This window comes from Cheilinus undulatus, linkage group 20, assembly GCF_018320785.1.
Source record: "Cheilinus undulatus linkage group 20, ASM1832078v1, whole genome shotgun sequence".
Classification (NCBI taxonomy): domain Eukaryota; kingdom Metazoa; phylum Chordata; class Actinopteri; order Labriformes; family Labridae; genus Cheilinus; species Cheilinus undulatus.
The window spans coordinates 35838460-35851195 of NC_054884.1; the positions used below are offsets into that span (position 1 = coordinate 35838460).

A 12736-nucleotide genomic window follows, 5' to 3' on the forward strand; every position below is an offset into this window, starting at 1 on the left:
AAAATAGTTTGAAGAAAATAACTGTATTTATTAAAAGTAAATACCTAAATGGAAAGAGGTTTTAAGGACTAAGACATTTTTGGGTTTCATCAAGTAAAACTAGACTAAAACTATAGAGAATTAAAATGACTAAAACGTGACTAAAATTAAAAGACTGAAAAAAATGAATGTGTAGATAAACAGACCTAAATAATGAAAAAAAAAATCCTGTTTTTTTTTATGATTTAGGATTTGTGCAGTCTTTTCATTGTTTAATTTTTACATTTCCCTTATTTGTTGTGTCTTCATCCCCATCTATTCCTTTATCCCATTTGAGTTAACTTTTTCTACTCCAGATCCCTAACTGTATGCCTAAGAATATTATGTATATATAAAACTCCTGTGGAATTTATAAGACAATCTTGAGACACTCACTTTTTGAGCAACACTGTTTTTTGTAAAGTGTTATAGTATTTATATTGTTTTAAATACAGATTGTCTGACACATGACTCTCCAGTTTAGGATAGATACCTTGGCACCTGATATGTCTTTTTTATTTATCATCATATCAGGCTTCTTGCCACTAGGTGGAGCGTGTACTTATTAAAGACTTAAATTACATTGTTCTTCTCTTGGATAACTTGCTCCATTCTTGAGCTTTTAAAGCTTTTGATGTTTCTATTGAACTTGATGGATTTATTTCTTAGATAGATATTACTATCAGTCATTTAATATTTCAAATGTAATTTTGTTTCTGGAGTCATGTCTTGAGCCCTTTAGTATTGGTCTTTGTTTGAGTCTTTATACTGGTTAAACTCATATTTGTATGTACTTTTATATCTTTGTGCTAGGTTTCATTGAGTGGTTTTGGTTTACCCTGCTTAAATCGAGACTCTTATTTTGAAGGATGTACCTGTACTGTTGGTGTTACTTCCTGCATATAAGGTGTCCTTCCGCTCTTTGTCTACAACACTGAAGAAGACCTACGTGTCGAAACGCGTCTGTTGTGGTCTGTTATGCCTTAATAAACGGTAAAAAGGACATTTTGAGTGTTGACCTTTCCTGCTTCTAGTGAGTCAACATCATACATTTTTAAAATCATATTTGAACAGGCTACTTTTCCCATGTCGTTTTATTTATTTTAAGTTGATGTTTGAATACAACTCCAGACAAAAAAATTGACATTGTGAAGTCTTCATCAATTCAGGCCATATCACATTCCCCAAACTTGGATGAAGGTGCCAGTCAGTATGCTAGTGTCAAGGACTAAAACTAAGGACATTTTGTCTCTATTTTTATTTTATTTCAGTTAGTTTTTCTAAGTGCATGATACATTTTTAGTTGTTTTTTTGGGAGTAAAGTGTAGTTTTTATTCACTTTAAGTGAACTAAAAATTTTAATTCTATTTTATTACTATGCATGTATGTGATTTGTTGATCAATGTTTTGTGAAAACGAGGCAGATATAAGATTATTCTTCATTCTGCTCCTTTTCATTCAAAGTGAATGATTCTATGTTGGATATGATTTTTTTTTTTCAATTGAAATAAATATATAAATAAATAAAATGATTTTCAAATTTTAGTTTTAGTTATTATTTTTATTTAACTAGAAAGAACCTTGATACTGATCCAATGCCACATGATATAAATTACACATTCTTTTTGATTTTAAAGACTGATCATGAAAATAGGCAAACGTTTACATGTGATTACACATGTTGCTGTTTATTCTATTGAGAAGCACTGCAATCTTATAATAACTAAAGATTTTGGTATGATAACCTGGGTTTTTTATTGGATCAGTGGCTTAAAAACTGATTCATTCTTCTGTGAGCTACAATAGACCTCCTGCCATCATTGACTTACATTCGTCCCAGATGAGACTCCCCCCTCTTACATATGAAGGGGAAAACAATCCATTTGCCCTCACCCGCAGCACTGTCAGCCCGCGGATTTTAAATTCTTACCAACCGCTAAAATATCATACATTGACTCCTTACAGCCCATTGACAGAAATAGATACATTAAAAATTACTCTAATAGGATCCGATTCCTATCTTATTAAAGAGTGGACACATGATCAATGGCCTGAAGTTTCATTCCCTGATATCTTCTGCTACCTGGTTGAATCACCCAGTAAGAGGTAAAATCACGTTTACTGATGAATTAAACCTCACATAATTTCAATGTCTAGTTTAATGGCAGGTGGCAACCATCGTTAAGGTGCATTACCGCCGCCCACTATGCTGGAGTGTGAACTGGAGCCACTTGTCTAGGTATAAAATACATATTGAATAACAAGGAGGTTTGAAAAAAAAATCTGATATTCTCCTGACTAATCCAGTTTCTTTTAAAAACTCAAACAAAGCTTTAGATATACTTCTCTCATTACTTAATATATTTTTAAGTGTAAACATCTGCACTCCACATCTCCTACCTTCTTTCTTCAGCTTTTCCCTGCTAGTTTTGTACCCCTCACAATTACAGATTGCATGTTCAACACTCTTCTCTTTTACCCCACACTCACACATACCTGTTGCATGTTTTCCCCCTCGGCGCAAACCGGATGTGGCGTTTTGTGGGCGTTCCTCTTTATGCCGACTGTATGTGGAAGTGCAACGTTAAAGCCAGGCTGCAGCTGGAGTTTTGCTTCCACAGGGCAACAGGAAATATGGATACGTTTATGGAGATGTGGGGGTACGAAGAGATTCTGTGCAAAGTCTCCAATGGAGAACTAAAATTTCAAAACTGTCTCACCTAAGTTTTCTTATGTTGAAGAAGTGTAAACCTTAAATGTCTGCCTGTTAAAATTTTTATTGTGTAAATAAAGTATTTGTTAAAAATAATAATTAAAAAAATCTTCTTGTTGAATGGTGGGTTGCATCCAATGTTAAAGTTGCATTACCACCACCTACTACACCGTATTCCACATTATTAAGCAAATGACATTTTTCTCTTAATTTCCTAAATATTAAATTACAGTCAGAGTATTTTTCAAGTCAGGGCAGAATTCAAATGTTTTTGAACAAACTTCATAATGACAACTATTATTTTTTAAAATAAAAAACTCAAAATTCACTGTTCCACATTATAAAGCAGGCCACAGGTTTCAGCAATATAGGAAAGAAAAGGGATCTCTCTGCTGCTAAAAAGTGTCAAATAGTGCAATGCCTTGGACAAGGAATGAAAACATTAGATATTTCATGAAAAATTAATCATGATCATCGTACGGTGAAGAAATTTGTGGCTGATTCAGAGCACAGATGGGTTCTTGCAGATAAAGGCATAATGAGGAAAGTTTCTGACAGACATATTCAACAGATTAAGAGAGCAGATGCTAAAATGCCATTACAAAGCAGCAAACAGCTATTTGAAGCTGCTGGTGCCTCTGGAGTCCCACCAACCTCAAGGTGTAGGATCCTTCAGAGGCTTGCAGTTGTGTATAAACCTACTATTCAGCCATCCCTAACCAATGCTCACAAGCAGAAACGGTTGCAGTGGGCCCAGAAATACATGAAGACTCATTTTCAAACAGTCTTGTTGACTGATGAGTGCTGTGCAACCCTGGATGGTCCAGATGGAGGAGTAGTGGACGGTTGGTGGATGGCCACCATGTCCCAACAAGGCTGTGATGTCAGCAAGGAGGGGGCGGAGTCCTGTTTTGAGCCAGATTCATGAGGAGAGAGCTGGTAGGCCCCTTTAGGGTCCCTGAAGGTGTGAAAATGACCTCGGCAAAGTATACAGAGTTTCTGACTGACCACTTTCTTCCATGGTACCAAAAGAAGAGCAGTTCCTTCTGCAGCAAAATTTTCTTCATTCATGACAATGCTGATATGTTTGAGATGTGTTTAGATGTTGTCTGTTCTACAGAGATCACTGCTGGGATTCACTTGCACATGTTTCTTGAATTATCTTGAATTGATTTTAAACATTTTTGTACCACGGGTGTAGATGTCAATTAAGTTGGTCACTTCTTGACTGTGGTATGGCTTCTTTAACATAGAGGAGAGACTGCAGACAGTCATTTAAGTGCATATTCTAGCTCTGACTTAGCCTCGTTGCTTTATAGATGCTTTTAAATAATTCACACTACCACAGATGTGAGGGGTCATTGCTTCTTGTTATTAATAGGTTAGTGGGAGAGGGGCAGTAGTTATCCACAACCTTCTACACTTACTGAAATTAACTGTAATACTCTCATTAGTGTTATCACTCCAGAGTCAAGTTTAGTCTGGTAGAGTTGACTGTTAAACACTGACACCAGTGTAGAGCTCTATCAACACTACTCAGAGTTCACCAGTGTAAATTTTAACACCAAACAGCAGGGGTGTCAAATTCAATCCCAGCAGGGGCTGAATTCTGAATTTTGGTCCAACCTGAAGGCATAACAAGCTCATTATTTAACCACTGAGTGTCAACCTAAATGATTTTGAGATTAAAAGGTCAACATGATAAGTTAAAAACTAAAAATCTGAGATGAAGAGTCAAACTTATAAGTTTTAAAGGTAAAAACATGACATTTAAAGTCAAAATAAGGTTTTAAAAGGCAAAATATGAGATAGAATAATGAAATCATGATTTTTAACAGTCAAATATGACATAAAAGTCAAAATCATAAGTTTTAAAGGTAAAAAAGATAGAAGTTTTATTGGTCAGCGAAACTGAGATAAAATTTAAAATCATGATATCTAACAATCAAATATGAGATGTACATCGAAATCCTGAGTTTAAAATGTCAAAATATGACATTAAATTTCCAATTCATGAGTTTTAAAAGTTAAAATCTGAAATGACATTTAAAATTATGAATTTTACAGGTAAAAAATGAGATAAAAGTCAAAGTTAGGAGTTGAAAAGGGTCAAAACATGAGATAAAAGTCCAAATCCTGACTCTAAAAGGTCAAAAAAGAATTTTAAATGTAAAATTATGAATCTTAAAGGTAAAAATATGAGAGAAAATGTCAAATTTATGAGATGTAAAAGTTAGAATATGAAATTAATGGTCACAACCATAACTTTTAGTGTGATACACAATATTGAAATTATAAAAACCACAAATTTCTCCTACATTCAATGTGCACATATTGGCATCAGAGGAAATGAGCAGGCAGAGAGGGAGGCAAAGAGGGCCACAAACCACAGTCGAGTTGACATGGTGGTAGGTTGCAGCAGAATGGAGGTGAAGGGCATTGTGAAGATGAGATTGGAAGAAAGGTGGCAAAAGCAATGGGAGGAAGAAATGACAAGGAGGCGATTTTATAGAATCAAAAGGAAGGATGGAGAAATGAGAAAAGCAAGTGCAAATCGTAGATGTTAACGATTACATCAAGATTAAGATTCGGACTGGATTTGGTTAAACAATACTTTATTTAAAATGGCAGAGCAGAAAAGTGGCAGATTTGATTACTGTGAACAAGAGGAAACAGTAGCTTGGGGTTTTGAGACAGTTAATTTGTGACATCAGGAGAGAAAATGTGTGTTTCGACATTATAGATATTCTACTAAAGGATTCAGAAAATAAGTGTTACAGGATGTTATTTCAGTGTCGCAGACAAGCACAACTGATGGAGAGAAACTACTTTTTAAAATACATTTCATTAAAGCGTATTAGATATTCTGCTCCACACTCCATACCAGTAGGTGGCGGGAAAGCACCGTTTCGTTGTTTGCCAACCGCCAATTAAGCCCACGAAAAAAGAAGGAGAAGAAGGGAGCAGGGAAAACACAGAAGAACTCCTGTTTAATCCAGAACCACTGAAGAAATTTACCGAGAACAAGAATGTTTTCGGCGGAGAAGTTTAGAGATTTCGTCAACCAGCGGCTAACTGCTGCAGCTGAGGAAATATGTGACGTTTTTTCAACAGCTGTTGTCGAGTACGAGGCAGAGATCAACCGTCAGCGCGTAATGCTGGATATCTTTTGGAAACCTCACATTCACTTACACAGAATAGGTGAGGAAATACTAATTTGGCTTTGTATTTGTGGTCAAAGATGCTGTTATGAAGACGAAATATGGGGCACACGTTTAAATAAACAAACAATAACTAATATTTCTGGACTAAGTCGAAATGACAGATCCATTTCCTGTTTGAAACCAGTCTCAAAAATGGGATAAAGGGTCCGGTCGAAAAGTAAAAAAAATTACCTCCAGAGTCCATTCCTGTCTGCAAAGTCAAGACGACTAGATGAATAATATTCAAGTCCTATATCACAACGATATTAAATAAATTTGTTTTATTCCCTACCTATCCATTTTCTTCACTTTCCTCGTCTCTGTTGATTTTATCAGTCTACTCTGGTTCTGTCTTTCCTTCAGCTCGTTATGTGAAAAGCTCTATAAACTGTGTCTTACTGGTGTAATTATGATAAATATAATAATCACAATATGGCAACATGTCGACCATAATGCTTTAATTAGTTGTCATTTACAAACGTTTATCACATTTACTTTATTATTTCATAGCAAAAATAGCAAAACAAATGCAGTTTGAAATACAAATTGATCGGTTGACTATTCATTTGAATAGTCCATTTGAAATTAATAGAGTTGAGAGAATTAAAGAAAAAAATGTAAAGGTGTTTTTGTGAAAAGGACTTGGACCTTATTCATCTAGCCGTATTGAGTTCGCAGAAAGTTCAGACTAAGAGAAAAGTTTCTGCTGTTCTGGACGTTCACAGTCACAGTTCCTCTTCCTGAAGAGACTCTGGCATATAAAAATCTTAATTAGCACATATCTCTGACGTTTCAGTGTTTAATTTGCAGCACATAACAAGACAGAGAATGCACTGAGTGGTGGATGCGAATTTTGTAGTCCATCAACGTTAGATTGTAGTTTTTACACAAAAAACATACGTCACATCCGTAACATCCGTTTTATCCGTAGCGTTGCATCACCGCCAACTACTGGATTATATATGTGAACATGAATGTTCAGAGGCATGCCACTTACCACCCCCTTCTTCCTTTCCTCTGTTCTAAGGGGAAAACAGTTTACACAGCATCCTCCAAAGCTTTGGAATTTTTAATGCTTTGTTCCTCTGTTCTCTGGAAACACATTCAGTGATTACCGGACCTCCACAAGTTTTCCTCTCACAAACTTTCCAACAACATGCGGATCGTTGAAAACTCCGTCTTCCATTGTCACGCCAACATTCCAGCAACTTCTGCTATCACTGGAGGTGCAGCCCTTTTTCCTTTTCTTCTTTTTATTTTTATATTCCATGGTGATCTCCTTTTCAATTTTGTGCTCTGATTCCTCCAACATCTCCATTTCCGCCTCCTTAGACTGCCCTCGTTCGTCTTCTCTGTTGTTCTTCTGTTTTTTTGTTTGTTTTTTTCATTTTTGACAGAAAATGTCATACAAAAAACATTGTTTCTCGTTTTTTTTTCTCCATTTCAGTTGTAAAAAAGAGGGTAATTTTTTTTAGTTTTTCACATTTTTAATGTTGTTTCTTTGTTTTAATGAAATACTTGAGGAGAAGAAAATCATGTGACCCAAAAGTTGAACATTTCAAAGTAAAAGCCCGCATGTCAAAGTTTAAGCCATTGTAGCCATCCAGTGTTTTAGGCCTATAAAAGCTATACCCAATATATCGGATGGTATCCGATATATTGGCCAATAACCGATATATCAGCCGATATATGAGATAAAAACATTGATATACTCAAGATATATACTGTAAATGAACACAAATTCTTATATTTATATTATCTTTGTTTATTTCACAAAGATGCAGCTTAAATAACGATAAAACGCTGTATAATAGTCTTAGATAATGGTGGGCATATGAATTAACAGTTGCATTTATCTTTGTTTATTTCACAAAGATGCAACTCTGACAACGTTAAAACACTGTATAATAGTCTTTTATTAGATAATGGGGGACATGTGAATTAACAGTTGCATTTATCTTTGTTTATTTCACAAAGATGCAACTTTGACAACGTTAAAACACTGTATAATAGTCTTTTATTAGATAATGGGTGACATGTGAATTAACAGTTGCATTTATCTTTGTTTATTTTACAAAGATGCAACTTAGACAACGTTAAAACGCTGTATAATAGTCTTTTATTAGATAATGGGGGACATGTGAATTAACAGTTGCATTTATCATTGCTTATTCTTGACTCCTGTGTTGCTAGTCCTCTAAGCAGTAGAGATGCAACTGGTCGACTACAACTCCCACAATGCTTTGCATGTCAAACAAATATGGCTACCCACTGAAGAAAGTCAAAGTACATGACCGAAAATTGATTTAAAATGGATAAAAAGATGCTTATTATCAGATGTAACGCTGTGGATATGATCTCCAAAGACCCTGAAAAGTCACCAAAGTTCCGGGCTCGCTAAAACGGCGTCCTTTAGGGCTACGGAGACATTGATGGTAGCAAACAAGTGGAAAATCGTTTGGTGGTCAGTTTTCAGAGGAAAAAAAGAATAAGTTTCTATGAATTACGGTTCAAAAGTTACCAGCGTTTTTATAAACTGTGTCATGTATTGTTGTATACGACAACACTGTCCTCAGATACTCTGGAAAGTCAGCCATGTTCCGGGCTCACTAGAAAATGTTGTGTAAGAGCTTGGAAGACATGATTAGAAAGGCACTACTGATCTGTGACGCTTGAGCTCTTAGGGTTAGCCTAATATATCGGCTACTTATTGGCTGATGTTGAAAAATATGTGATGCACTATAATCAGCCCGATTAATCGGCCCGTCGATCAATCAGTTGGGCTCTGGTACTTATATATACTTTTTTGGGGGGGTGCAGGGAGTGGGGGGGTGGAAAAGGTATAAAATATTTAGGCTGAGCATCAGTTCTATACTGGCACTAGTGACTTTATAACACTGCCTGACTTTGTTTTGTTTTTGTATCTCCAGACATCCCACTGCAACATGTGTGTAAGGAGGAGGAGGAGGAGGAGGTTGGGGCTGAGCAGCAACTCTGTCACCAAGAGAGGAAGTCCAGTCTGGACCAGGAGGAGCCAGAGCCTCCATGGATGAAAGAGGAGCAGGAGGGAGAGCAGCTCAAACAGGATGAGACTGACACATTGATGCTGACTCCTACTGACGATGAAAGTGAGCACAGTGAAGCAGATGGACAACATGAACTCCAGCTCCTTTCTCACAACTCTCATGTTGCTGAGAATCAAGATCCCAAAGAGAACAAGCAGAAAGACTCAGAGATAACTGGAAAATCAAAGCCAAGACAAAAGAAAAAAGGAAATCACACGGGTGAGGGGCGTCACTCCTGTAACACCTGTGGAAAAGGATTCTCTGAGAAATCAAGTTTGAATCGGCACATTCTTTATCACACAGGTACAAAGCCACACACCTGTAATACCTGTGGAAGATCATTCACATTAAAGGCTCATTTGGACAGGCACTTAAAAATCCATATCGTAAAACCACATACCTGCACAATGTGCAGCAAATCTTTCAAACATGAAAGTATTTTAACATTTCACATGAGAACACACAGAGGAGAGAAGCCTTACTCCTGTAGCACCTGTGGAAAAAGGTTCAGTGCGAAATCAGATATGAACCGGCACATTCGGACTCACACAGGTGCAAAACCATACACCTGTGGTACCTGTGGGACATCATTCACACAGAAATATACTTTAAACGATCACTTAAAAATCCATACAGGAGAAAAACCACATACCTGCACAATGTGCAACAAATCTTTCAGATGCAAAAGTACTCTGACAATCCACATGAGAACACACACAGGTGAGAAGCGTTACTCCTGTAGCACCTGTGGAAAAAGATTCAGTATGAAATCAAATTTGAATCGGCACATTCTTACTCACACAGGTACAAAGCCATTCACCTGTGATACCTGTGGGACATCATTCACAAAAAAACATCATTTGGAAAGGCACTTAAAAACCCATACAGATGAAAAACACATCTGCACAAAATGCAATAAATCTTTCAAACATGCAGATTCATTTACGATCCACATGAAAACACACACAGGTGAGAAGCCTTTCTCCTGTAGCACCTGTGGGGAAGGGTTCCATCAGAGATCGGATTTGTATCAGCACATTCTAACTCACCCAGGTACAAAGCGGTACACCTGTGATACCTGTGGAAGACCATTCACACAGAAACGTTTATTGACAATCCACATGATAACACACAAAAGTGAGAAGCCTTACTCCTGTAGCACCTGTGGAAAAAGTTTTAGTCTGAAATCAAATTTGAATAAGCACATTCTTACTCACACAGGTACAAAGCCGTTCACCTGTGATACCTGTGGGACATCATTCACAAAGAAACATCATTTGGATAGGCACTTAAAAACCCATACAGATGAAAAACCACACCTCTGCACAAAATGCAATAAATGTTTCAGACATACACATTCATTAACAATCCACATGAGAACACACACAGGTGAGAGGCCTTTCTCCTGCGGCACCTGTGGGAAAGGGTTTCGTCAAAAATCGGATTTGAATGAGCACATTCTAACTCACACAGGTACAAAGCCGTACACCTGTGGTACCTGTGGAAGATCATTCGCACAGAAAAGTTCTTTGGCCGAGCACTTAAAAATCCATACAGATAAAAGACCACACATCTGCACAAAATGCAATAAATCTTTCAGACATAGAAATTCATTAACAATCCACATGAGAACACACACAGGTGAGAGGCCTTTCTCCTGCAGCACCTGTGGGAAAGGATTCCATCAAAAATCGCGTTTGAATCAGCACATTCTAACTCACACAGGTACGAAGCCATACACCTGTGGTACCTGTGGACGATCATTCACCAGGAAAAATACTTTGCATAAGCACCAAAAGGTCCATGCAGACAAAAATGCGTAAACTTCCTTAGCATGTGGCAGGTTTCCCAGAATTGGTGCTGACTTGATGGTTGATGAGAGAAGAACTGACACTGCTGAGGAGCTGTACCTTTGATATCTGAGATCTGCTAGAAAAGAGACTTTGACTCCTCTAATTCATCATAACTAGTGTTAGATCATGTTACTGTTAATGTTACTTTTTATGTTACCAGATTAGTGCCATTAAAAACATTCCTGCGTTACATGGTGGGAAAAGTAACACGTGAAGCCCAGTTCAGACCAAAGATTCATGACACAACCAGACAGAACAGCTCCAGTCAGACCAGCTGATGGTGTTGTCAGTTTCAGCTTGTTTGGTTGTAAATCTTTGGTCTGATCTGGGATTTAGTGTACTTTTGCATTACTGAAGATTGAACTGTTTTTGACTTGCTACACTGTGTATCTTCATGCAGCCTTATGTACACCTCATTCTCTGCAGTTTAAAAACGATAAGCTTTACAGTTCTTCATTTCAGTAACATGATGGAAAACTTGGATGAGAGGTATACAGGATTAAACAGCTGTTGGAATGAAAACAATACAATGAAAGCTTTTACACTTTCTTCATGTTGATGTTTTTCTAGTTATTTTTCCCCTAAATTTGACATCTAACATTTTTTTCACACAGTAAATGTACTGTCTGAAATCTCACTAGTGCTCATGCACATTGACACAGCTGTATGTTTACCTTTGGCTGTGTACCAGTGTTAATTTTGGCAACTTTTTTAACTTTAGACTTGGTTTCAGTCTTTAAATAAAATGTTTTTTGGTTTTAGTCACATTTTAGTCATTTCTATCCTTTCTAGTTTTAGTCGACAAAAACTCAAAACATTTTAGTCTAGTTTTAGTCCATAAAAAGTCCTCACATTTTAGTCTTTACTTTTAGTCCAGTCATTTATTTCTTGCCTAAATCTGGTACCAAATCATGGTAGTGTGTCCTCTGCACCCTGCCAAACCTTGGGTCCCTGCTTTCTACAGCTGAGAGGCAGAATAGCTACAGCTGCATTGTTTTTTGACAGATTTACCCACAGTGGAGAAATATCACAGATTTTGGATGTCCGACAAAAACTTAATTACATGTTAGTTTAGTTTTGTCATCTTGACGAAAACTAAACTTAGGCTAGTTTTTGTCAGTTGTAGTCTAGTTTTTGTTAGTCTTAGTCTAGTTTTTGTCATGGAAAAAGGCTGCTGACAAATAGTTTTAGTCGCCGAAATTAACACTGGCTGGTACACAGCTATGCGCTGACAAGTTAGAGAGAAACAGAAACTGTCCATATGCTTTCGGGAGGAGTTGCATTTTTAATGACTGAAAATGTGTTTTTACACTTTTTTTATTAACTTTTATTTTAAATTGTTTAATTACTTTAATTTCAGAACTTGCATGTTAACTACATGTTGTAAAAATAAAGTTTTGTGAGTTCTCCAATGTTTTCACTTGAGGCGAGTTATTCTGCTCTGTTCTTTATAAAATCTTTGAGGGTGTTTCGACCAAGTGGTCTGGTTCAGATCAGTTCACTGCTGTACTAGTTATTTGAAAATAACCTAATCTTCAAGAAGAGTTGTTTGTTTGTTTTTTTTGAAGCACATAGTGAAAGATGTGTATTCTATTTACATGTTGAAAGTTTTATACCACTTGACATTTGTCATGCTGTTTTTTAGTTCCATACATTCACATTCTGTATTGGTGTGGTTTTATATGTGGTTTATAAATGCTTAGTGATTGAATACACCTCAAATGGTTGTTAATGGCTGACAAGGCAAATATACAGTCATTTTCAGGATTTGGAGGAGCCAATCAGATTTCAGGGTGCCCTGGCTACCACTTGCTCTGCCTCTGAAATGCTATTGGTGCTGCCATTTGCTGCAATAATATATCAGGACAGTATCAATCAAGATTT

At 36.7% G+C, this 12736-nt stretch overlaps 1 protein-coding gene across 2 annotated transcripts; it reads left to right on the forward strand.

Moving 5' to 3' along the window:
- Positions 1 to 5690: 5690 nt before the first annotated feature.
- Positions 5691 to 11612, forward strand: LOC121528793 (oocyte zinc finger protein XlCOF6-like). 2 transcript variants are annotated; one of them, XM_041816392.1, is made up of 3 exons: positions 5803 to 5932; positions 7043 to 7160; positions 8865 to 11612. In XM_041816392.1, the coding sequence occupies exons 2-3, from the start codon at positions 7091 to 7093 to the stop codon at positions 10820 to 10822; spliced, it is 2028 nt and encodes a 675-aa protein (XP_041672326.1). In that variant the 5' UTR covers positions 5803 to 5932; positions 7043 to 7090; the 3' UTR covers positions 10823 to 11612. The 2 variants fall into 2 exon arrangements, with proteins under 2 accessions (XP_041672325.1, XP_041672326.1); XM_041816391.1 differs by lacking the exon at positions 7043 to 7160 and having other exon boundaries at positions 5691 to 5932.
- The last annotated feature ends 1124 nt before the right edge of the window (positions 11613 to 12736 follow it).